The sequence below is a fragment of the Salvia miltiorrhiza genome, chromosome 8, assembly GCF_028751815.1.
Source record: "Salvia miltiorrhiza cultivar Shanhuang (shh) chromosome 8, IMPLAD_Smil_shh, whole genome shotgun sequence".
NCBI lineage: Eukaryota > Viridiplantae > Streptophyta > Magnoliopsida > Lamiales > Lamiaceae > Salvia > Salvia miltiorrhiza.
The window spans coordinates 10,693,163-10,717,175 of NC_080394.1; the positions used below are offsets into that span (position 1 = coordinate 10,693,163).

Here is a 24,013-nt window from a genome sequence, read left to right on the forward strand (position 1 = left end):
ATGCCGCACCCGGGTGCAATGGAGGTGGAGCTATGGAACGCTCCTGCTGCGAAGGTGGAGCGAAGGGGATGTGTGTGCTACACGCGCCCCATTTCCGTAACTAAAAAAAAAATTAAACGGATTAAAAAAATAAATAAACGGTCAAATGATTGCCTTCTCAACGGTCGAATTCGACCAATTTTAATATTTTTTTTTCTTTTTCACCTATATATAATCACATATCCCCTTCCTCAATCACAAACACTATATCAAACTACTCATTTTCTCTTCAATTCTTAAAGAAAATGTCTTCATCCACCAATTCTTCCAACAATTATTCTTCCTCAAATTCTTCATCCGACAAAGAAGTTCATGTTGATCCCGCACAACTTCCTCCTCTTCCCGATCCTACTCAAGCCCCCGATTTATTTTTTATGAGATGTGCTGTGAATTTTATGACAGTGGCAAGTTCATATCGTTTCGATCCACCACCATCACGTCCGAGGAAGAAGCGGACAGTGGTTCGTCGTGACCGTGAAGGTGGAGCCGAGCGCCTCCATCGCGATTATTTTTCTGTCGATCCTGTTTATGGGCCACAATTCTTTCACCGTCGATTTCGCATGAGCCGAGAGTTGTTTCTACGCATTGTTGATCCTTACTTCCAACAACGTCCGGATGCTATTGGCCGCTTAAGCTTCTCCCCGATCCAGAAGTGCACTGCCGCTGTTCGACAATTGGCATATGGAACTGCTGCTGATTGTTGTGACAAATATCTCCGTATAGGAGAGACGACGGCGTTGGAATGCTTGAAGAAATTCTGCAAGGCCGTCGTTCGTATCTTTGGCAGCACGTATTTGAGGCGGCCAACAGCTGCCGATGTGCAACGCATCACTGCAATGCACGAAGCCCGCCATGGGTTCCCGGGAATGTTGGGGAGCCTAGACTGCATGCATTGGGGATGGAAGAATTGCCCCGTGGCTTGGCACGGCGCCTACACTCGAGGGGATCAAGGCGAGCCAACAATTATATTAGAGGCTGTTGCTTCACAAGATTTGTGGATCTGGCATGCATTCTTTGGAGTCGCTGGGTCCAACGACATCAACGTGCTCCACCAGTCCATGCTATTCAACGATGTTTTAGCAGGGCATGAAGCGGTTGTGCACTTTCTCGCCAACAATTCTCACCACACTCGAGGATACTACTTAACATACGGCATCTATCCGGACTGGCCGGTGTTCGTGAAGAGCTTCCAGTTTCCGAACGATGAGAAAAAGCGGAGGTTCAAGGTGATGCAAGAAGCTGCAAGGAAGGATGTGGAACGAGCTTTCGGTGTTCTTCAGGCTCGGTGGGGTATAATCAGAGGACCGTCGCGTTTGTGAAAGGCGGAGCAAATGAGTTCGATCATGTTTGCATGCATCATATTGCACAACATGATCATTGAGGATGAAGGTGAAAATGCAAGTAATTTTGACGATGACGGCGGCGAGGGATCAAGTTTTCCTCCTCAAACACAATTCAATTCCGGAGCACCACCGGAGTTCGCCGCCTATTTGGCACGGAATGCAAGCTTGAATGATGCACGATTGCATGCTTGCCTCCGCGATGATTTGGTTGAGCATCTATGGGCACGCTTTGGTCCGGTTGACCCGTAGTTCGGCGGCTTTAAATTTTTCAAAAATTGGATGTTTTAAATATTTGTTGTTTTTTTTATTTGTAATGTTTGGATTTTTAATTGAATGAATTTTATGTTGTTAAAATTGAAGTTGTTTAATTTAAATTGAAAAAAGAATAAAAGTAAAGAGAAAATGAAATTAAAATCTATTGAGTCCGGGCGGGTGCAATACCATTGCTGGACTGGGTGCACGGTTGTTGATGCTCTTAGGGATGTTAGGGTTTGGAGAGGTGAAGAATGGTAGAGAATGTGATGAATCCCCCCAAATTGAAAGTTGAAAGGGTATATAGGCTGAAAATCCCGTCTAGGGCCTACAAAATGAGCAATTCCGCCTTTTGGCCGCAGTCACAGCTGTGACCGCGCTACAGGACCGTGGGGAAGCTATTGGAGGGGGCCGCGGCCCGGACCGTGGGCGCGTTCTGGCACTTCTGGAGCAGGGGCCCGCGGTCGGGCACGTGACCGCGGCCCGGGACCGCGGGGTCCTAGGATTTATGCGCAGTCCGCTGGTTTTGCTCCGTTCTCCCTCGTCCGGACTCGGATTTGGTTGCCGTTTGCGCTCACGGATTCCTCTCGAGACGTACTTCAATATCATGTCTTCAAAATCCTTCAATTAATCCTTAATTTTTTCTGAAATCACTCCAAAACTACACCAAGGAATCAAATCTTCATAAAACTCAACATTAGGGCACAAACAAGCATTCACAAGCAAAACATAAAGGAAAATGACAACAAATCATATAGAATTGAAGTACAAAAACCATGTTTGTCAGATATCAAGAATTAAGTATGAACCAATAAGGGGTGTCTCTCAGCATACACTTATGATAGATATAATTTCTCCGCCCGTCAAATAATTATTCATAATTTTTCTTTTTGATAAGTGTACCACTATATAACTCACTCACAATAAAAGTGAGATTTTTTTCACTCTCACATACACTCAATCAAATTTTTAAAATTCATGTCATATTCAAATGGATACAGTTATATGAAGGACGAAGGGAATATTTAGTACTCTTTCCGTCTCATTAGGCTTGTCACATTTCTTTTGGGCACGGTTATTATGGAGAATATAATTATTAGTGTAGTCAAAGTGGATAAAGGTGCACGGTCATATTGTTTGTAATGTAAAATCATTACTAAATATAGAAGCAAAACAAGATCAATAGGACAACCCAAAACGAAAAACAGGACAAGATTAATGAAACGGAGGGAATATATTTTAACCTCTATATGTTATATTTTAATAGTATGTCACAAAATATGCATACATGCGTTTTCTATATTTGATAAATAAATAAATAATAATTAACACTCGATTACTAAGTTATCTGCTTATCTTGATACATGCCACAGAATTTTATGCCTCAACCATTATTTGACCAAGGGATAGGAGTTATTAATGCCTAAGATCAAAGACAAGACTTTAAATTCAAGTTTACCGTAATGCAGTCTTTAAATTTCTTATTTAATTATTAATCTACCAAAAAATATATATATACACAACAAATGATTGCAACATAGTATAATTAAGAAATATTAACCGAGACCAAATCCCTAACAAATGATAGAGCCCCCTCGTTTGTCATATTTATTGTGTGCGTTACTAGTTGGGTAGAGAAATATAGTGGTACATGAAAAGTTTTCAAGTGAAAGATGAAAAAACATAGTACAAAAAAGTAGGAATTTTGCAATTGTAATCTAGCACGAAAGTCTAAAATTTTTCAACGTTACAGATTGCATTGCAACAATACAAAAAAGCTGTGCTGCCTTTAAGAATGGTCCAGGCATAAAATAATACTGTCGTATGTACCAAGAAGGGGTCTGGTTTCTCAAGTCTCTCATTTTCAAGACCTGTAAAAACTCAAATCAGTATAAGAAAAATATTACACAAGAACGACTAATTTAATGTGAAAACTAACTAATTTATGAAACTGAAGCAACAAAACTTACCAATACCTACAGTCAGCTGCCAAAATCTTCTGCAAATGAGTAGATCTTTCATAACAAGTTCAATACCTTTAGACCCCTTCAGGTGACTCGAGAACAACAAAAAAGGCCTGAACCAATTACCCTGAGTAGCCAAAGAGAGACAAAGTATTCAATCAACACACAGATAGTTGAAATCTATACATAGGTTATAGAGTTGGAAAATTTATGTTATGAGGTCTTACTCGATCACTATGGGAACATCTTGGAGTACGCTTTCCTCTCCTGATTGCGCCTATCAGCAACCTATTATTCCAGTATAAGAAGCAAGCAAATATTTAGCACACTGCACTAGTGTTGGTGATTTCAATCATAAAAAAGAACTCAAAAACGGGCCATCACCTTCTTCTTTGCAGCGGCAAACTCCTTTTTTATTGCTCCTATAACAAACGCAGTAAAGACTCAGCTAAATAGTCATAGAAAGGTCATAAACATGCACAAACAAACACATGTGCATCTGAGTGAGTGGAAAGAGAGAGATCAGTCACTAACCATCATTTGGTTCCAATTCCAATGCCTTCCTAAAGCTTTCAACTGCAGCATCTATATCATTGAGAGCCACATGTGCCTGGTCAATTTAGGGGATACAAGAATCAGTACATAAATGATGAGAAGCAGCAAGAACAGTTATGCTGCAATGCCTGACAGGGGCAATCAATGACATAGCTTGGAAAAAGAATAAATGAATGTGCACCAGAAGAATCAGGACATCATTGCCAAATAGTCAAATACAAAGACCAGATTCCATATGCTCTAAACAGGTTTCAAGTGGATAACTTAAAAGGTGCGGGCAACAAAATTTAAGCTGCAGGCACACTTCAAAGTAAAACCAGAGAAAAGTCCAACATCTCATGACTAAGTGAAAACTATCATTAAGTAAATTGATCTAATTGAAACAGTAAGTATATAGTCCCTGCATTAGGTATGCAAACTTTTCATTAACCTTCTTCGTGAAGCAAAAGAAAAGTCATCCATAGGTCAAGTACGACAATGCAATCCATATTCATGCTGTATTTTAACAATTATCAACACATTCTCAAAGCCTTTCCCTTCCAAAACCTATGTTTTATGCACAAGTTATACCAGAAGCAGTATATGAATGAAGTTTTTTCTTTCGTCAGCATCTTAAGCAGCATTAATGCACAACATCACCAAAAAACAAAACGGATCACAAGTCATATTGATTGATCTTTGTGTTATGTTTTGCAAGGGACCAAGGGTTGAGGTGCACCATCAATTGATTGAAAGATAGAAGTAGAACTATGATTTTTCCATCCAAAGATATCCCAGCTTTTAGTAAAAACTATCTAAATAAACCCAGATCATCTCTTTCATGGTACAGATTTATTTGTATAATGGGTTTCTCTGGTAAGGCAACAAACTGCCAGATCAAGCACCACAAAACATAACAAGGCACTCACATTAATGACAGAGTTCTACAAAAATAAAAAAACAATAGTACCCAATCCAAATGAATTTGTAGATGAATGTGGGGTGTTCTCAATCAAGTTAAAGTACAACATCCATTTAATATGATAACAACCAAGTCAACTATCACAGGACACATGAAATACAATTGTCAATTCATCAAGCATATTTACACTTGATGACACAGTACCAACCTGGCCCTGCCGGAACAATGCCTTAGCATTGTTTCCACCATCACGCATTGCAAAATCTGTGTCCAAAAGTGCTCCCTTCAAGTCTCCTAGTTTTAGTTTACATGCCTAGAAAAAGACAATTGTATTTGTAAGGAACAATAGAAACCTTTCTAAAGGATAATTCAGCAGAAACAGAATGTTAGTAGTCAAATATAGGGCCATAATTTCCAAATGGGACAGAAAATGTTTCCAGAAAGATGATTTGAATCTTGAACTGATTGAAGTAAACTGGTAAAGTAACTGCTGCTAAGCTAAACACTTGAAACCAATAAATGTTGAACTGGTAACTGCATAAGCATGTTCAGAAAAAATATCTTGCTACACATAGTGTGTGTGTGTGTGCGTCATTAAAAAATCATGGGAAAATGTTGAACATTTCTACATGACCTTTTTACATCTAATAGTTGTCAAAAACAAATAATTTTCGGTGTAATCTGGTGTGCCATGAAAAAAATCAAATATAGGATATGGGCGATTCTGTGGGGTAATTGGGTAAACAGAAAAAGAAACATGCAATAACTCAAGCCAAACAACAAATGCAGAACAGTAGGAAGCAGAAATAAGAAATAAGTAGCATTAATCATACAAATCCATCATCATATTGATTTGAACAGTTTTCCCTATACATCTAATTTAAGGTTCCCTATTTCTCTAACTGAAACCAGTGAAGCCATAGCAAACATGTGGTGGGTAGAGTAACTCTGGAATTAGGTTGGAAGTTAGCAATTTGAGTTCAGTCAAAGCATTCTCCTCAACTTAAATTCATTCCAGGAAGTAAAAGGAAAATCTTAAAATTGTAATGATGTGATGGCAATTAAAAAAGGGAACTCACAGAACTATTGGTGAATATCTGCCCCTTCATCTTTCTCAAATTTTGACTCTTATCTGTCCCAAAAAAAAAGTGCAAGAGTGAAATCATCCCTAATAAAAGGAGGAGGAAGTATAAAATGAAGATGCTACTTTTAAATGGAACAGATGAGAACATTCTGACCACCTTCATCAATCCCTTCCTTTTCCCAGCACACATCCAAATAGCGGAGAGCCTTGCGGTACTTCCGAAGAGCCATCTTGTAGTCTTGCTTCTACAAACACCAAATATATAAAACTTAAAATACAATTCGATAGGAGCAACAAGGAGAGAAGGCAAAGTATTATTATCAATTACTGATTCAGTGTACTCTTATCACCTTAAAATGCTCATTTCCATATCCTTTTATTGATTCCACAGCTGTTACCCACCAGGATAGCTCACTAGAGTTCTCATCAAGATCCGCAGGCCAGTCAGGAAACAAATCACCATCATGGAAGAAATTTGCTGTCCCGTCATCAGCCCCCTCTAGGATTTCTCCACAATCAGAAATAACAACATCAACTGTGGGACAATCATTTTCACCAATAGTGACGTGCTCAGCTGATCGAACTACTCCCATGCCTTTGATGACCCTCCCGAACACAACGTGCTTTGCATCCAGATGTGATGTCCGAGTTGTGGTGATGAAAAACTGGGAACCATTAGTATTGGGCCCAGCATTGGCCATGGATAACATACCCTTCCTTTCATGTTTTAGTTCAAAATTCTCATCTTCAAACTTCAGCCCATAAATGGATTCCCCTCCAGTTCCATCGCCAGCAGATATATCACCACCTTGTACCATAAAACTTTTAATGACACGATGAAAACGGGACCCCTAAATGAACGCAAAAAAATCATAAGAAACTATCATGAAAATAAGCAATTGCCTAATCCAATCAGTAAATCTCGTGAAACGGAACTAAATAAAAATCAGAAACACTTAATCTCTTCTGCACAGATAGCAAACCTAAACTAAAACAAAATAAACTCAGTGCAAAATCCATGAAACAGAGGCAGCAATTAACCTCATTTCTTCCACATTCCATGTCCTACAACAACTCTAAAGTGTAAATTCATGTCAGCGAAACATCGATGGCCTAATCATACCCACCGAAAACGTAATTTTATCACAAAATTAAAAAAAAATAACCATCCAAACAGTCAGTTACACGACGCTTTCCAAAAAACAAACAAACTCAAATTTCAAATATAGCTTATGATCAATGAAATCAAAACAAAAAAAACGCACATTCACAAGCTGAAGTATGAGAAAAACACGAGAAATGGACAACAGTAAACCTTGTAATGCAGGGGAACACCAGTGTTGGGGCCAATGCCTTTCTCTCCAGTACAAAGTGCCCTGAAATTCTCTGCAGTTTTGGGGACTACATCATTGTACAGTTCAACAATGATCCTCCCTTCCAACTCGTCTCCGATGGTAATGTCCAAAAAACAGCGAGGCCTGCCACCCATGGCTATTCTCCTTCACTCACAGTGTACGTTGACTGTGGGTCGTTTGCCTGTATATATAGGTGTACGTATAGGCGAGCAGAAGAAGAGTCTGGAAGAGTCAAAAAAATAAAACCCTAAGTCCCGCTTTATATGTATTTCGAATTCTTGGAGGCTTCTGTCATTTTGGAACAAACAACTCTTGGAGCTTTCTTACCTTTTATTCAGCTCAAATGTCCACAGACTTAAGCTGCTGCCTCTCGCTAACCTGCGCCGCATGTATAGTGTTATGGTATTTCGCAATTTTCTCCTCGTATAATTAATTTTAGCCCCAATCTTATCTACCCATTATTTGTAGTGAAATATACTGTAGCAATTTTTTTAGTCATAGCTTTGTATTTATTACTTTTTGTTCTTTCAATTAAGTGTGGTATTAGAATTTTTCAGCAATTGTAGTACTTTAAAATTATTGGTAAACCATTAATAAAGTTTGGAAAATTCAATTATGTGAAATAAACGACTGACAAGAGAGAATCAAGTATGGACATTTTCAAAGTGAGTATGATTTAGTCTCAAATGACACTTCATATGAAATACTCACGTTCACGTTAAAAAAGAAAAAGAAAATAAGATAATGGCACCTAATAAAAGCAAAATTTATGGTATTTTCTACCAAATTTAATTCTTTCGAAAGTAAACTTCGAGTCCAAGTTTTTCCAGTGCGTATCATGATTAGCGTCTGCATATTCTCACAATATTTATAACAAAAATTAATCAATTTTGCATTGGGATAACAGCCAAGTCTGATAAGGTTTTATTGGTGCGTGCATTTATTATGGAGTTACGCCGAATAAACCGATACTCAATTTGAATTATGATAGATTTGGTTGAGTGTGTTTGGAGGTGGTAAATAAATTTAATTAATTAAATTTATTATTCATTGTTTGATTTAAGTAATAAATTAATTAATTTATTACTTAAGGGTAATTCAATCACTTAATTTATTATCCCTTAAAATAGAAGAAAATAAAAAAAAGTGAATCGCTTATTAGTGATTCATTTTCACTCAATAAAGATAATAATTATTATTATTATCATTTTACCCATTTATTTGATTCTATTTTCTTTCCATTCATCTACTTGAACCAAACGAACACTAAACAACCATCATTTATAAATTTATATACGCCACCAGCATCCATGTCATATATGCTAACTCAAATATTGTACTTATGATATATTGCAAATGCTCTTGAACCATAAAACCAAATTACCAAACATTAATTAACTTATTGGAGTGAATAAATATTGAACATAATTATAAGGGTACAATATTAATCTTTTGGATTTATTACGTTGGATAAAGTGTATAACGTAGATTTTTCCAAGGCTGTCGTGGTATTGATGAAGTGTGTGTGTTGATTTTGCGAAGAACTACTACATTGGAACGATAGCCAGATGTGTTTTATGCCTAGTTAATTTTGTCCACTTCTAATGGAAAATCCAATCTTCCTACTTATAAATAATAAGTGAGTAGTCCGTCAAATTTTGATATTTTACTTTATAAATTTAATTTAAAATTAAATTATTTTCTCATTTTAATGTAATAGCATTAGATAATTCACTAAAAGAAATTTTAGAAAACAAATAAATTATAATAGAGAAATATAAAGAGCATGTGATGAGGAGTAGGGATCTCATCAGCTCAGAGCTCATGAACATATATAAATTGTGTGATAAACTAACAGCGCATGCTTTTAATAATCACAGGGATCCAAAGCACGGAAGCCCTGGAATGATGCTCCTGCGCAGAATCAAACCAAATGACCAAGCTATGATGATGAGCTACCTGCGCAAACTTAAAGCAAGAGACCAAGCTACATGGAAACACCTCCTGCGCAGCCGTAAGGCAAGAGACAAAGCTACGTGAAGATGTCGCCTGTGCAGCTGCTTTACACAGCACTATCATCAAGAGCATGTCTGGGGAATGAGGAGAGGACAACATCACATCACGGGCTCCAAACACAAGTGGGGAGAACCAAGAGAGATGATACCTGCACAGGCGAGTATGATACTTGCCTGCGCTGTCATGTGGAGCACATAGTATTTAAAGCGGCAAAGTTAGCTAGCAAGGAATATTTGTCTAGATAATGACCCTCGTTTGTATCACAGCGTGAAGAGTGCGTGAGTTGATGTGGAAAGCCGAATGTACCCTTCGCCCTTGTAATTCCTTATAAATACCCCTTGTAATCTTCTTCAGACGTCAAGTTGAATGAAATAGAAAAGTTCTGTGTGCTAAAAGTTTTGATTCTATCAGAGTTTGCGAGTTTCTTCCGTTTTCTTCCACAACACAGGTGATCTTCGATGCCTTTATACGTGTTTAGATTAGGTGTTGGTGTAAGGTTTCACCAGCATGTTTTTTATTTTTCTCTTTTAAACTTATATATTTGAAAAATTCATATATAAACTCGCTGCAAACCAAACTCGTTACACGATAGAAAATAATTTCATCATGTGTTCTCGTTTCAAACCCATATAATAATATTTACTATATATCTTTGGATTTGTTTAAATTTATAAATAATTTTTTTTACAATAATTGGTTATGCATCTATATTCATAACTACATTTTCCTTTTTACCATAAAATACAAAGAAAAAATAGTAACCTGTGGTGAGTAACACAAAAATGAATGGAGAAGGTCTCGAGCTTTTATGTCTACATTTATGCCAGAGCTGATGTTCATGTATTGCTTCAGCGGTGCGATATCCAAGATTGAGGACCGTCGTTCTAAGACCTTGTCTCTAGAAATTTCACCCATGAGTCATGACCAGTCGGAATAACAAATAAGATTTTTAATTTTAAATCTCAAACCAAACCAATTAAAAATTTTAATGTCATACGGAAAAAGGAAAAGAAGATCTAAATGTCAAATATAGAATGAGCGTTTTTGGAAAGTCTTGTAAAATAATGCTATAGATACGTACCTAATAGTTTGCATCATTAAATGAAAAGAATTGAGGGAAGAGATTGATGATGGCATATGAGAGCAAATGGTTGATGCTTCTATTAGTCTATGATTGAATCCAGCCAAGGCCGACTCATCCGCAACCAATCGCATTTACAGCAATTTGCCACCCCTTTCCTTTCCATAAATAATTAAGCAGAGGAGCTTGGTTTTTATGGCAAGTGGATTCCAATGTCAACTATTTTTTTCTAAATTTAATACTACATTGTTTCAGTTCTTCATTAAAAAAATGAGATAAGAAGAATGGGAGGGAGGGATTAATATTAAATTTGAGGGCAACACGCCACAATTGTAGAATAGAAAATGTCATCCCAAAAATCCAATTCCAACAAACAATACGCTTTGATAAGTTTATCGATCTAACAAACCCATCTCGACTGAGTAGTTTAAGGCTTTATGTTATGCTTTTTTGAAACGGGGCCTAAATTTGGTTTCACTAAATCAGAATTTATTTTCTTGGGAAAAAACTTAGTATATCCCAAATAAGTAGGCTCATAAAATCAAACAAATATGTAGGTAGTGGAGAAAAACAAAGCACAAGAACCGAAAAAGAAAAATGTATAAAAAAAAAAAAATACAATATGGTTATAAGTTATGAAAACATAAAGTTCTCTCCCATGTACCCGAATCCTAACTCCATGACCATATGATCGAGCGGAGCAATGCAAAAGTAGAAGGGACTGAAAAATGAAAAAAACAAAAGAAACTAGGAAAGCATCCATCAAAAGAGATCGAGGATGAGTGGTCTAGGAGCTAATGGAAATTGAAAACCAAAACGAACTACATTCCTTGTCCGAAAAAGAATGAATCAAACTTGGATGGCAAGCGGCTTTCCTCTGCCCATGGTGAAGCCTCGAGTGCCGTCGGGCATCCTGGGGCCCTTGACGGGGAAGTTGGTGCCGAAGTGCGATGAAGTGGCAGGCAGGCTGCGCGTGGCCTGCAGCTGCGGCCGCTGCTTCGCCTTCCCTCTGTTTTTAGACCAGCTCCTCTTCAGCGTCGCTCCATTCTCATCAGCCTCTGTTTCCGAGTTGCTCAGGCGGGACGGATCCTCGTGGTGGCTGCCTCCCTCATCCTCCAAACACGCCTCGAATTCTGACTTGCGGCACTTGAGCACAGACTTGGGCGACCGCCTCAGCATCACCCTCACACGCATCCCCTTTCTCCAGTTCCTTTCGTCGTTCAGCTTCTCCGCCTGATCACATTCATCCCTTAATTACATTATTTATTAAAATCATATATGGAGTCGCGCGCAGTGAATTAACGTACTGCTCTCTCGGCTGTCTCTGGATTCTCATACTCGACCAGCGCGTGAAGCTACAGAGCAAATACATAATTGAGATGATTAGTATTGATGGTTTAATTATAATTATAATTGTATTGTGTGTTTACCTTGTTGCTGATAACTATATCGCCCTTTGAAGAGCGCGACGAATTGTGGTCCTGTGGTTGGCATATGCGGATCGACTTGATACTGTGTATGTATTACTATATATAATCAATATGGTATGCTTCACCAATCTACAAAACAAGCAAGCAAACCAAAAAGAGGTTCCTACTTTCCGACCACATTGAACATTTTCTCTATCTTCTGATGGGAGTGATCGTCAGGGAGATTTTCAGCTATCACAGTTCGCAGCTGCAATACACATTCACTCAAATTATATCCTGGAGACGATGATGATGTAAACATATATATATTACCTGGAGCTCCTCTTTTTCTTTCTCGGTGAAGGGATGCTTGCGTTTCACCTTCTTCCCATCACTGCTCACGATCTACACACCACATTTACAATTTACAAACAATGAATATTTAAGCATATTTGGAGTAATTACCAGTTTTGATGAGCAACGGAGAGCCTGCGCCACCATCTGGTTGTTGACGTTCAGGGATTTCAGTTTCTTCAGAGTGGAGACGAAATTTATAGGCACTGTCCATGCACAACCCCAAAACACATCAAACTGGAATACCGAAGATGAGATTAATTAGGGATATATTTTAATTAAAAATTCAGACCATAGCCTTCAGGATCCTTATTGACATGTTTGACGAGGGTTTCATTGGCCAGCATGCTCATGTCGCTGAACATGTATTCCGCCTGAACATGCAAAATGCAATGCAATGAATTGATGATGCATGAAGAATAGAAATTATCAGCAGAGCAGACCTGTTTGATGATCTTTTGCTTGAGCTCCTCGGAGAGGGCGGCTTCCTTAGGCTGAGCAATGTGGGGAGAGGCCACTTTGGCGCTAGGTTTTGGCTGAACCAATGGGATCGTGATTTCTTGATCGGACACGTAAATCCAGCTGCCCGTCGTGCCGTCCATCGACTGGAAGCACGGGTAGAAGTACCCAGTTATGGGCACCTGGGCCGCCGCAGGGGCCGCCACCATCGTCGGCACGAACTCCGGCGCCGCCACGTTAAACTTGAACGCCCCGCCGCTGCTGCTCCGCCGGCTCTCGCTCTTCGATTCTTCTTTTTCTCGAGCATAATCTTGTTCGCTCATTTGCGCCATTCTGTTTGTAACCTTTTTTTTTGTGAATTTTTTTTTTGTTACACGAGAATGATCTTTTTGTTAAAAAGATAAAGGGAAAAAATAAAAAAGTAAATAAATTATTTTGGATCAAAGCTGTGGCTTTGCTTCGACTTCTTCATGCACATTTTGGGAGTGTTGGTTTTGTAGTAAGGTTGGGATTGGTGGTTGTAGGAATTTGAGGGGAAATTGGTTGTTTTCTCCTCAATTGTAGTGTTGATTCAAATGATTTGTATGTTTAGAGTGGAGAAGTTCGTGGCATTTCGTTCCTACAATATAACCGTCATTTCTGGAATTTTGACTAATTCCGTTTTTTCTTTTTTCTTTTTTTCTTTTTTTAAATACTTTTTTTAGGGTTCCGGAAGTATACGGTCCATATGTTGTTCGTATATTTTAAATTTATATATTTAGAGAGATGAGTGCCGTTGGAATAGATCGAAACCCCACGAATTTCGACAACTGCGCGCTGGCCCATTAAAGCCCAGCTATGGAAAACTTGGGCCTTTTGGCTGATCTAACATTCAGCCCATTCTGGTTAATGAAAGGGTACAAGTACTGTGGATGACCCAGTAATTTTCATTTTTTGTGTTAATTTTTTCGTATTGTTTTCTTAACAAAATGAAAATGTGTTGACAAACTTACGAGTGAGTTATATTTTCACATTTTACGTTTGTCAGCAGATTATATTTTTTTTTACAGAAATTAAAGACAATAACTATATTATGGACCTTCTAGTTTGGTATTATGATACAAATTTACAAATGCACGCGATACAGTTTTGCGACATGAAATATGAAATGTTACAGTTGAAATAGAATCATGGTGCGGGTTATGTATGGTGAATAATATTTGAGTTTTATAGTTTATGATGTCATGATACTTTTGTGACTTTTGAAAAAAAGATTGTGGTCACTATGAACTTTAAAACCAAAAAATAGCTAACAAAAAACCGACAGATGTGTTATTTATTGGGGAATAAATATATAGATACAAACTCGTTGAAATGGGCATTATTCCATTGGAACCAATTATGGGTAAACATTTGCTAGGAATCTAATGAACATGATATGGGCACGTTGGAAGTCATATGCTGCATAGTATCAGATTCTCTTTTCCAACAATAAAATGTTCAAATTGGGAATTAGCTGATTTTGAAAATGGAATCTAATCAATTGGGGGACAAGATAGGGAAAAGCAATTAAATAAAAAACTTTAATAGATTAAATGAATTAAATTAAGGAGAACCCTTAAGAAGTATGAGAAGCTAAAATGAGGTGATTCCACCCTTTTCAACTAAAAAACAATTCACCTAACAATTTTCTCGGCCAAATATTATATCGTGACCCCAAGATTCTCCCTCCATTATTTGCCTATAAAATGAATATTTTTTTAGCCATTGACGTAAAAGGGGAGTGGAATATATATGAATATCAATCCTTAGGATAATTTTGTTTTTGTCCATGCTGGAATAAAATATTTTAACATTGTATTGACCCAACTTAATTTCAAGTGATTATTTCCTCTTTTAAATATGTAGCTATGCTTCTAACAACTACTAGCATTTACCAATTTAGTAATGAGGTGGTATTGAGTACAATCGGATGCATCGTACAATCAGATTAACTCGCACTCAGAATTTGACCCGCATCTTAACCCAAATAATATAAATGACAGTATTCAGTTATACAAATAACACTACGTGTAATTGACACTATTTTATTATACAAATGATAATACATATTAATGACACTATAACAGTTGTAAGTGACATTGTGTATAATTGCTACTATTCAGAAATATAAATGACACTTCCTGTAATTGACACTATAAAATTGTAAATGATACTAAAATATTTTAGATGACACTATAAAATTGAAAATGCCACTATAACATTTTAAAATTTTACAATGTTATTTATATAATTGAATAGTATCAATTATAGATATATAGTGTCATTTATCTGATTTGGATCAAAATGTAAGTTTAAATCAGGATGCGGGTCAGGATCTGAGTACAGATCAACCCGATTGTAACTAAAGTTTTGTGTTTACTAATTTAATAAAATTAAATTATTCCTCCCCAGTCTAACACGCAACTATTTTATAATCTACCCTAATGTAGTATCCACTCATATTTTCATTAAGCTTCCTAATTTTCAAGTAAAATTAACCCTTACACATCATTCAACTTCAGCCGAATTTACATGTACCAATTGGTTAAAATCATAACTATGTGCCAACGAAATGTATGAAAGAGTAAATCCCTGCTGAACTTTGATTTATTCCACCTTCTTTTTCTTCTTATTATTTTATTATTTATTAGGATTAATTACATATAAATTATTGACCTTTGAACAAATTCTCATTTTGCATACGAACTTTAAAATCTTTATTAAAATTACTCAACTATTTCTTCTCATTTTGCATATTTGCTCATTTTTCATCGTGGTGACACGACATAAATATACTCACTTGACATGAATGTGTTTGCATGGCATAAATATAACCTTTTGAAAAAATAGATCTGATGTTGTAATGTATAATTGGATGAAAATGATATCATTTTAGTCTCAAAGTTTGGTCGAAAAATGGACAAATATGTAAAATAAGAAAAAATTAATAGTTGAATAATTTTTTTAATAAAAATTTTAAAGTTAAGGTGGAAAATGAGAATGTGTTAAAAGTTCACTAAATTATATACAATTAACCGTATTTATTAATATATGTTGCTCTTAAGCCACCGACTGCACATGATAGGTTTTTATATTTAGCTGCCATTATTCAATTTTATCTCAAAACGGACCGAATTGATACAGTTCTAATTTCTAAACGATTCAACCGTATCAGGGAAATTTTATCCATAGTTCCCCTAAAGGCTAAAGCACTGAGCGCGCACCTATAATTTTAAAAATAAAAATAAAACGTCACTCAAATTAAAAGTAGGAGTATAATATTATGTACTTCCAAAAATTTAAGATGGAAAAGGATATTGAAAAATTAAAGTCTCATCGACAAACAGTAGTAAGTCGAACTACTTGCATCTTTAATTTTAAGAGCAGGATTTTTTTTTGAAATTAAGTGTTTAGACACATAATATGTGACATAACATGAATAAATGAACAATATGTTAAGCTAGTATGATAATAGTCTTTTTTCACTCCGATTTGTTTTTATCTCATCTGTCAGGCATTATAAATTTACATACTACTATCATTTTATACATTTAGGACTATTGTATAATTATAATACGAAACTAAATAGAAGTTTTTTTTAAAAAAACAATCAATGGTTTTCTTAAACTTAAAGTATAGCATGTACGTAGTCAAGTCTACAAAAAAATATTCTAAAAACAAGTCTACAAAAAATTGATTAGATTACTACTAGCATTTGCACCCAGTTCAATACATAGAAAATATTTTTATATTTTATATTTGTATAAAATTGATATCAACTAAAATATTATATTTACAAATATAATAAAAAATACTAATTTTTACTTGACATATTTGAGTTGAAATATTGAAAAAATAAAAAAATAAAGAAGAATTCAGTATAATAAAAATTGATACTATGAAAAGGCAAAAAAAAAATTAAATATATTTATTCAAAAAAAAAGATGAGAGAGGAGAGATAATTATTTTAAATTCTAATCTTTAAATAAATATAATTTTATATTTTAAATCAAATATTCACATAAAATATATTAAATTAAAGACATTATCGTGATCTTTAATTTGAAATGCATATTAAATATTTATAATTAGTCGAATTTTAAAATTTTAAAAATAAATAAAACAAAAAATACAAAAATAAATAAGAAAAAGAAAAAATATAGTCTATAAATAAACCTTCAATTTTATATAACTATAAAATTACCACTCAATTCGAAATTAATATTAAATTATAATCTTAACTTTTTAATATAGCCGAGATTTTGCAATAAAATGTTTCAACTAATTTAAAAGATTAGCGTCTAAAGTCTCTAATATTCCAAAAGTACTGTGTTTACAAGGTCAAGAGTGGAAAATTCGGCATTATTAATTCAGAAAATAAGTCGTATACAGCAGAAAGATAAAGATTAGGGTCTAAATTGGCAATTAAGAGAGTAATTAGCTAACTAATGATGGATTGACGAAAAGGAATTAAAAAGGGTTTCCTTTTTTTATCTTTTTGTAGGAGAGAGCTCGTGTTTGAACATAACAAGATTCTCGTCTGTTGTCTATCTGTGAACCATTTTCTTCACATTTAATAGTCTAAAATTTTTCTTTCTAAAGATTCCAACAAATCAGGCAAAGAATTCTTTTTTCAACTTTTTGATTCTCGAACGTTGCCTTTATTTGCAAGACAGATGGCAGCAGTAATAGCACGGAATCTGCGTGCTACAAAATAATCTAATTAAATTCATACAACTACAATATGAATACGAGTACTGGAATATTACTATGGATAGCAAAAGTGGTACTATTATTTCACTCTTTAAATTGGAATTATCAACCACTTTGATCATATAATATGACTACCTTACCATTGACCTCTTCATATATTGAGTTGAGTTGTCAGGGAAATTTAAATTAGGTTATAGAAAGAATTGTTCGATTAATTATCTCAAATTGTGCAAATTCGTAATCAACTGTATCCATAATAGGTAACTATATTCACAAAAATTAAGATAAATCCTCACCACATGCGTGGCCTAATCAAATCATCTTTATTAAGTAAATAGGCCATTTCTTAATCTATGTCACTAACGTTTAGAAGTTGTGATTTTTGTTCAAAGAATATATATATAAGACACAGACGACAAATTAACAAGGAAGAACTGAAAAATATAAAATAATAAGTAAGATTTCACGCCTAAAAGAGATGATGAAAAGAAGAAAATAAAATATAGTTAAAATAATATTTTTTTTTTAGATAATTAAAAGAATAATTAGACTAGTGCGTTTTAAAATTAATTAAATTTGCGAAAAACATAATTTACGTTATATATATGAAGATCGCCGAAATACTATTTCCGCCTCATTTCAATAGGCTCATTTCTTTTGGGCACGAAGATTAAAAAAATTTAGTAGTGAAATGGTACTAAAGTGGTGTGGTCCACACCAATTAAGTAGTATAATTTTTTTACTCAAAAAAAAAATGAGTTTATTGAAATAGGACATTCCGAAAAAGAAAATGAGTCTATTAGCAATGGACGGAGGAGGGAGTAGTTAACTGTGTAGTCCCTACCGACCGATTTGAATTGATTCATTTTATTAAGCGGCGGCAATAAATAATAGAAACAGCAAAATCTTGGTAATATCTTAGATGAGATAAGTAGGAATCTTGTCGGTTTATCAACCTTTCGGAAAAGTTAGAAGTATCATCATATTTATTGGTCATACATCATTAATTTTTTATATCTATTAGGAATATCAAAAGACAAAAATAACCTTGTTGCTTAAGCGATATCTTCTTCGCCATCTCAAGAGTTCAATTCTTTTTTTTTTTTTTTTTTTTTGATCGGAAAAAGCAAATTATATAAATAATAAAAACGGGTACCAGAGGTACCAAGAAAACAGAGATTACAAGGTTTACAAGATTAGCGTCTCACAAGAGCACCACTCCGAGAAACTGGAGTCCAAATCAATAATTTTAAAAATTTTGTTCCAACTCCAAAGTCTACCCTTAATTTCCTGAACCAAAAGTTTACTCTCCCAAACCTTTCCATCAAAACGGCTTTCATTCCTAGCCTTCCAAAGGAGCCAATTCTGTCCAAATTTGTCCAATTCTGTCCAAATTTGATTCCCACAGGATCTTAGCATGTACAGAAGAAAAAGGGGACGAGATTCATGAATGCCCCATAAAATTATGTTTGCCATTATTTAATATCTCTTATAAAAATAAAATTATTTAACTTTTATTTTAAAATTTTAAACTTAAAAAAGTTATATTCCCCAACTTTAAATTAATCGACCTGCCATTAACTAATAAAAGTGAAATTAAATGATAATAATTGTAGACTTCAATTTGATAGAATGAACTTTAATTAATAATCATAAAATTAAACAAATGCGTATAAAATTGAAATTGGATAAAAAAACATGCAAGAAAAAAAAAGATGAATGTGAAACACCAAATATAATACGTCCACTTAATTTCAAGTGAAAAGAATGCATAAGTATATGCTCCAGTAATTTGTCGATATCAATATGTCTGGTCTCCACCACATTCTTGAATCGGACAACTCCTTACAAATATATATTCAAAATATATCCCATACATTCACAGTCCTTCTATTACAGATGAAGTTTAATGAAGAAATGAGCAACTTCGTCTCATTATTAATATTTAGAAGAAGCCATGCACCGAGGAAAACTAATAATACTCCCTATTGTAATATAAAATGAAGTTGAAAAAAACTGAAGCAGTAGTGATCATAGATTTGAACAAACCTTTTGTCTTGTGGTAGACAAAAGGTCGTTTTTTGGTGTTGGCCAATCTTGAAAGGCATTCCATTTTGATGTCCAAGATTACATTCTTCAGTCTTCATATCAAAGGAATAGGATAACTTAATCTATACCCTCCCCCATCCAAATAAAGGAGGTGGGGGGTGGATCGGATGCATTAACCACAAGAATTCGCATCTCCCAAAATTAACATGAATTGAAAAATAATTTGAAGAAGATGAAATAATTTTCGATTGAAGAGAAGCCGGAGAGGAATGTGATAAAGTGCAAAATTTGATAGAGGGATGGGGCTTTCCTTTCCTATGTTTATTGTACATGAACATGATAAAAGATTTTATGACTGACGATCGATCAAATTTAAGTCCTCTCTCATCTGTATCTGCAAAACTTCTAGTATGCTTTCTATACATCGCTCTCTCTCTTAGATGATCTACTCTTCCAGCTGCGGCTCTCCGATTTATTGTCTTCGTCTTCGTCTTCCACGCTGTCGCCGCCGGTGACGGAGGTGCCCCTTGATGATCCGGCTAGGTGAAGAGGGCCTTGCGGCGAGCTTGAGTGCGAATTGCTCGGCTTCGACGACTCACCGCATTGCTCTTGGGACGCCCACAGACCTCCCAGAACGCCGCCGCCGCCTTCCGTGTTTGCCGTCGGAGGAACTCTCCGCGTGTGGAGCCGGTATTTCTGAAATGTGAACAAATTTCAACATTGATTATTTAATATTGAGTTAAGAGTTAAGAGTTAAATGAATTAAATCGCACCTGCAAATGACTCTTCACTTCGTCGTTGGTGAGGCCGTCGACTTGCATAAGCTCTCTGATCTGTTTTGGAGTTGCAGCTGCAATTCATATACCAAATTCAAGTCAGATCTAGGCTGCGTTTTTATAAACTTAATTATAATCAACTAATCCAATTGATCAAACCTTGAGCGCCTCCGAGCTGCTGCAGGGCGCTAACAAAGCGGCGATGGAGCTCCGGCGACCAGCACCGCCGCTGCTTCCTGCCGGTTTGCTGCGAGTCCGCCTTAAAACTCGATTGACTGTTAGTTCCGCACGATGATCCCGACCTACTAGAACTAGATTTCGAGCTAAAATTATTGCGAAAAATCTCCTCCGTCGAATTCTTAATCTCAGGGGTGCGAAGCGAAAGCGACGGCGCTCCCGGAAATTCGTCTCTGCCCTCTTTTCCGACCGTCATCGCCAGAAAATTACTGCATCCCTTAAAAGGGGAGAGCGCCTTTCCCGCAGCCCTGCTGCTTTTACCGGTCCGAAACAGCTCGCCCATCGCCGCCTGATCAACTGCTTCTTCCTTTCTCTGTTCATCAACAAAACAACAAATCCGTAAATCAATTTGAAATTTTCTTTTTAAGAAAAAGACAGTATTTTGCCGCTTCAGTTACCTTTTTATTGCTATCGGTGTTCCATAACTGCACAGAGCTCATCCAATTCATTTTCTCTCTCCTATTTACAATGTCTGTTTCCTTAACGTCACCGGTTTTCTCATCCTTGTCGGAGCTACTTTTCTTCAATGGTATGAACTCTTCCAAAATCGGTTCGCAATTTGAGCTCTGGCATCGCATTATCTCCTCCTTCATTCTCGCAATCGCTGTAATTAAACCCATCATCAGAAAAAAAAAAAAAAAAAGATCAGAATTTAAAGCTTCAAAACCCCTATCCTCGAACAATTCGGTTTGGTGAATTAGGGGGAAATTAGGGAGAGGAGCTGACCATCATTTAGGAGGATCATGCAGAGAGGTAGCTCGCGCTTGAAAGCATCGATCTTCTTCATCTCATCTTGCAGCCGATTGACGTAATCATCGAGCTTGGAAATCTTCTGGGTTACGCTATCCATCCTGGAAACTTGTGCGAGAAAGTCGCCCGTGGATTTCGGAGACGGAGGACTGCAATCTAAGGTGAGTCCCTGCGATCCCATTTTGTTCCCAGATCTTAATGTGGGTGCGCGATGCTTTATATAAATGTGAACGGAAGGAGTTTAGAGAGAGAAAGTAGGGCAAGAAGATTCTGTTGAACAACGCCGAGTTTTGACAGAGGTGAGGCTAATATGCCTGTTGTGAGTGGATAATTATATCAGAAAATAGGAAAAAGTCTTTTTCAATTCGTCGCATATTTTATCGTCTTGCTTGCTTCCCATTTCATCTCTCCCTCTCTCTCTCTCATTTTAAGTGAGAGAAACTGAGTGTGGGAATATTTTGGACCTGCAGAATTAAATTATTTCTAGAAATAAAGCTGTAAGAAAAATATCAACACATATTCTATGTAACCTGTATTTTTATTTTCTCATATAGCATATCGGCATAAATAGAATGATTTAAAAAGCTTGCGATACGATAATAAATGAAATAATCTCGCCTCACCTGAATTCGTTTCTTGATGACACTTTATGACAACACTCTACGATAGGACTTTTTCCTTCAATTAAATAACAAAAAATATTTTAATTTTATATCAGTGGATCTTCACAATTTTAAATTTATACAACCCATTTATGCCCACCTAACAAATCGATGTGCCAAAATCTAAAAATGAAGGTAGCATTTAGGTTCAGTTTCATATAAAATTTTCAAATATATATATTGAATTAAAAATTTCAAATATATTGAATATACATAGTTTTAAACTCTTGGATCATTCAAATTTAGAAAATTAAAAAAATTGGCAAATGTTTGACGTGCAAATGTGTATACATAAGCTGCATACACATAAGATTAGTAATTAAAAAATTAATCTGCATTATTTGTCTTTATGATATATATTTTTGTGTTAATAGGGGAAAGTACCCACCCCATAATATGTCTATGAAAAATACCCACCCCCTAGTAAGGGGGTGGGTATTTTTCATAGACATATGGGGGTATATTTTTTTATATAAATTACAACAATGTATCTTTTAATGGCAATTTTAGATCATACAAGATCAACAGTGCATTCAGTTTAATTTTTAATTAGTTATTATAGAAGAGAAAATTTCTGTTTGATCACCTCTTTAGGTGTGTGCGTGAGCGATGTAAGACCGTATAATTAGTACTCCCTTCGTCCCACGAATCTTGACACGTTTGAATTCGGCACAAGAATTAAAGAGTTGTAGATTAATGTTTTAAGTGTGTAGTTAATAAAATATAAAAGTGATAAATTAGGAGAGAGAATGTAATAAAAGTGATAAAATATGAGAGAGAAGGTAATAATTATTACCCAAAATGAAAACATGTCAAGATTCGTGGGACAGTCCAAAAAGGAAAATGTGTCAAGATTCGTGGGACGGTCCAAAAAGGAAAATGTGTCAAGATTTGTGGGACGGAGGGAGTATTATCCACCCTTTTATATAATTTCTTTATTTAATCAAGTAACATAATTAACTTTTTATTAAAAAGTATCATCAACTACAGTTTAGTTGTTTTGATAAGGGAACGAATATACTTACATATTTTACTGCAAATTTACAAATGATGCGAACAAAATGAATCATGAGGATATTAAACCGGATTTATGAGCAAAATTGACGCTATTTTATACTCCATATATATATATAGAGAGAGAGTTGGGCTATAATAAAAACACATCTTTTTGTAAAAACTAAAAACGGCTGAATTCTATGTAGAACACGTATGAATTAGCTGTGTAACTGTATGAATTGCGAAAGGTCCTGAATTCTATGTAGAACACGTATGAATTGGCTGAATTCATACAGTTACACAGCTAATTCATATGTGTTCTACATAGAATTCAGCCGTTTTTAGTTTTTACAAAAAGGGTAGGGGTGAGCATCGGTTCGGTTCGGTGCAAAACCGAACCAAAAACTCAAAACCGAAAACCGAACCGACGGTGAAAATTGAAACCGAACCGCACCAATAGGGGGCCCGGAACCGAACCGGTAAAACCGTCGGTTTCGGTTCGGTTCACCGAACCGAAATGTGTGCAGTTTTTTTTTTTTGCTTTTTTCGAAATTACCTATTAAAAATGGTAAAAAATGCACAAACGTAACGATGAGGGTAGGCGGCAGGCCGAGCCGGAAGGGGAGTCTAGCTGTTGGCGACGCGGAGGAGTGGCGGACGGCAGGCTGCAGCGGAAGAGGACGGCAGCGCCGCAGCGGGCAGTGCCGCAGCGGGCAGTCAACAGTCGCGCCTGGGAAGGGAGCTGTCACACTCGGACTCGCCTGAGCAGGGGGCTGTCGGACTCGCGCCTGGGCAGGGGACGAGGACGGCAGTCGGCAGCGGGCCTCGCGCCTACACACGCGCCGACGATCGCCGGAGACGGAGGGCAGAGCCGCAGATCTGGGAGGAGCGGTCACAGATTGTAGAATGGGAGGGAGGGAGCGGCGCTCAACTGCTCAAGAATGGGAGAAGACGAGTTGACTTAGGGTTTCTTAGGTTAAAACTTAAAACTAACATT

General features: G+C 36.2%; 4 protein-coding genes across 5 annotated transcripts; 1 reads left to right on the top strand and 3 right to left on the bottom strand.

Annotated features, from left to right (window-relative positions):
- On the top strand, positions 1-1,631 carry LOC130998057 (uncharacterized). The gene is made up of 3 exons (XM_057923493.1): positions 1-70; positions 442-1,329; positions 1,429-1,631. Exons 1-3 carry the CDS (start codon positions 1-3, stop codon positions 1,629-1,631), a joined length of 1,161 nt encoding a protein of 386 aa, XP_057779476.1.
- A 1,578-nt stretch (positions 1,632-3,209) lies between these two features.
- On the bottom strand, positions 3,210-7,868 carry LOC131000868 (peptidyl-prolyl cis-trans isomerase CYP40-like). Of its 2 annotated transcripts, XR_009093809.1 has the most exons (10): positions 7,454-7,868; positions 6,489-6,989; positions 6,296-6,383; positions 6,134-6,186; positions 5,263-5,367; positions 4,133-4,208; positions 3,983-4,020; positions 3,826-3,886; positions 3,605-3,725; positions 3,210-3,505 (listed from the first exon to the last, which is right to left on the bottom strand). XR_009093809.1 is itself a non-coding variant. In XM_057926997.1 (9 exons), exons 1-8 carry the CDS (start codon positions 7,625-7,627, stop codon positions 3,833-3,835), a joined length of 1,089 nt encoding a protein of 362 aa, XP_057782980.1. In that variant the 5' UTR covers positions 7,628-7,868; the 3' UTR covers positions 3,210-3,725; positions 3,826-3,832. The 2 variants fall into 2 exon arrangements, 1 of the variants encoding a protein (XP_057782980.1); XM_057926997.1 differs by having other exon boundaries at positions 3,210-3,725.
- A 3,302-nt stretch (positions 7,869-11,170) lies between these two features.
- On the bottom strand, positions 11,171-13,403 carry LOC131000856 (la-related protein 6C). The gene is made up of 8 exons (XM_057926977.1): positions 12,797-13,403; positions 12,646-12,727; positions 12,465-12,559; positions 12,333-12,404; positions 12,188-12,267; positions 12,021-12,102; positions 11,898-11,945; positions 11,171-11,823 (listed from the first exon to the last, which is right to left on the bottom strand). The coding sequence occupies exons 1-8, from the start codon at positions 13,142-13,144 to the stop codon at positions 11,440-11,442; spliced, it is 1,191 nt and encodes a 396-aa protein (XP_057782960.1). The 5' UTR covers positions 13,145-13,403; the 3' UTR covers positions 11,171-11,439.
- A 6,414-nt stretch (positions 13,404-19,817) lies between these two features.
- On the bottom strand, positions 19,818-21,819 carry LOC131000861 (transcription factor HHO6-like). Its single transcript, XM_057926984.1, has 5 exons — positions 21,335-21,819; positions 21,007-21,212; positions 20,531-20,921; positions 20,369-20,445; positions 19,818-20,291 (listed from the first exon to the last, which is right to left on the bottom strand). The coding sequence occupies exons 1-5, from the start codon at positions 21,537-21,539 to the stop codon at positions 20,013-20,015; spliced, it is 1,158 nt and encodes a 385-aa protein (XP_057782967.1). The 5' UTR covers positions 21,540-21,819; the 3' UTR covers positions 19,818-20,012.
- Positions 21,820-24,013: the final 2,194 nt, after the last annotated feature.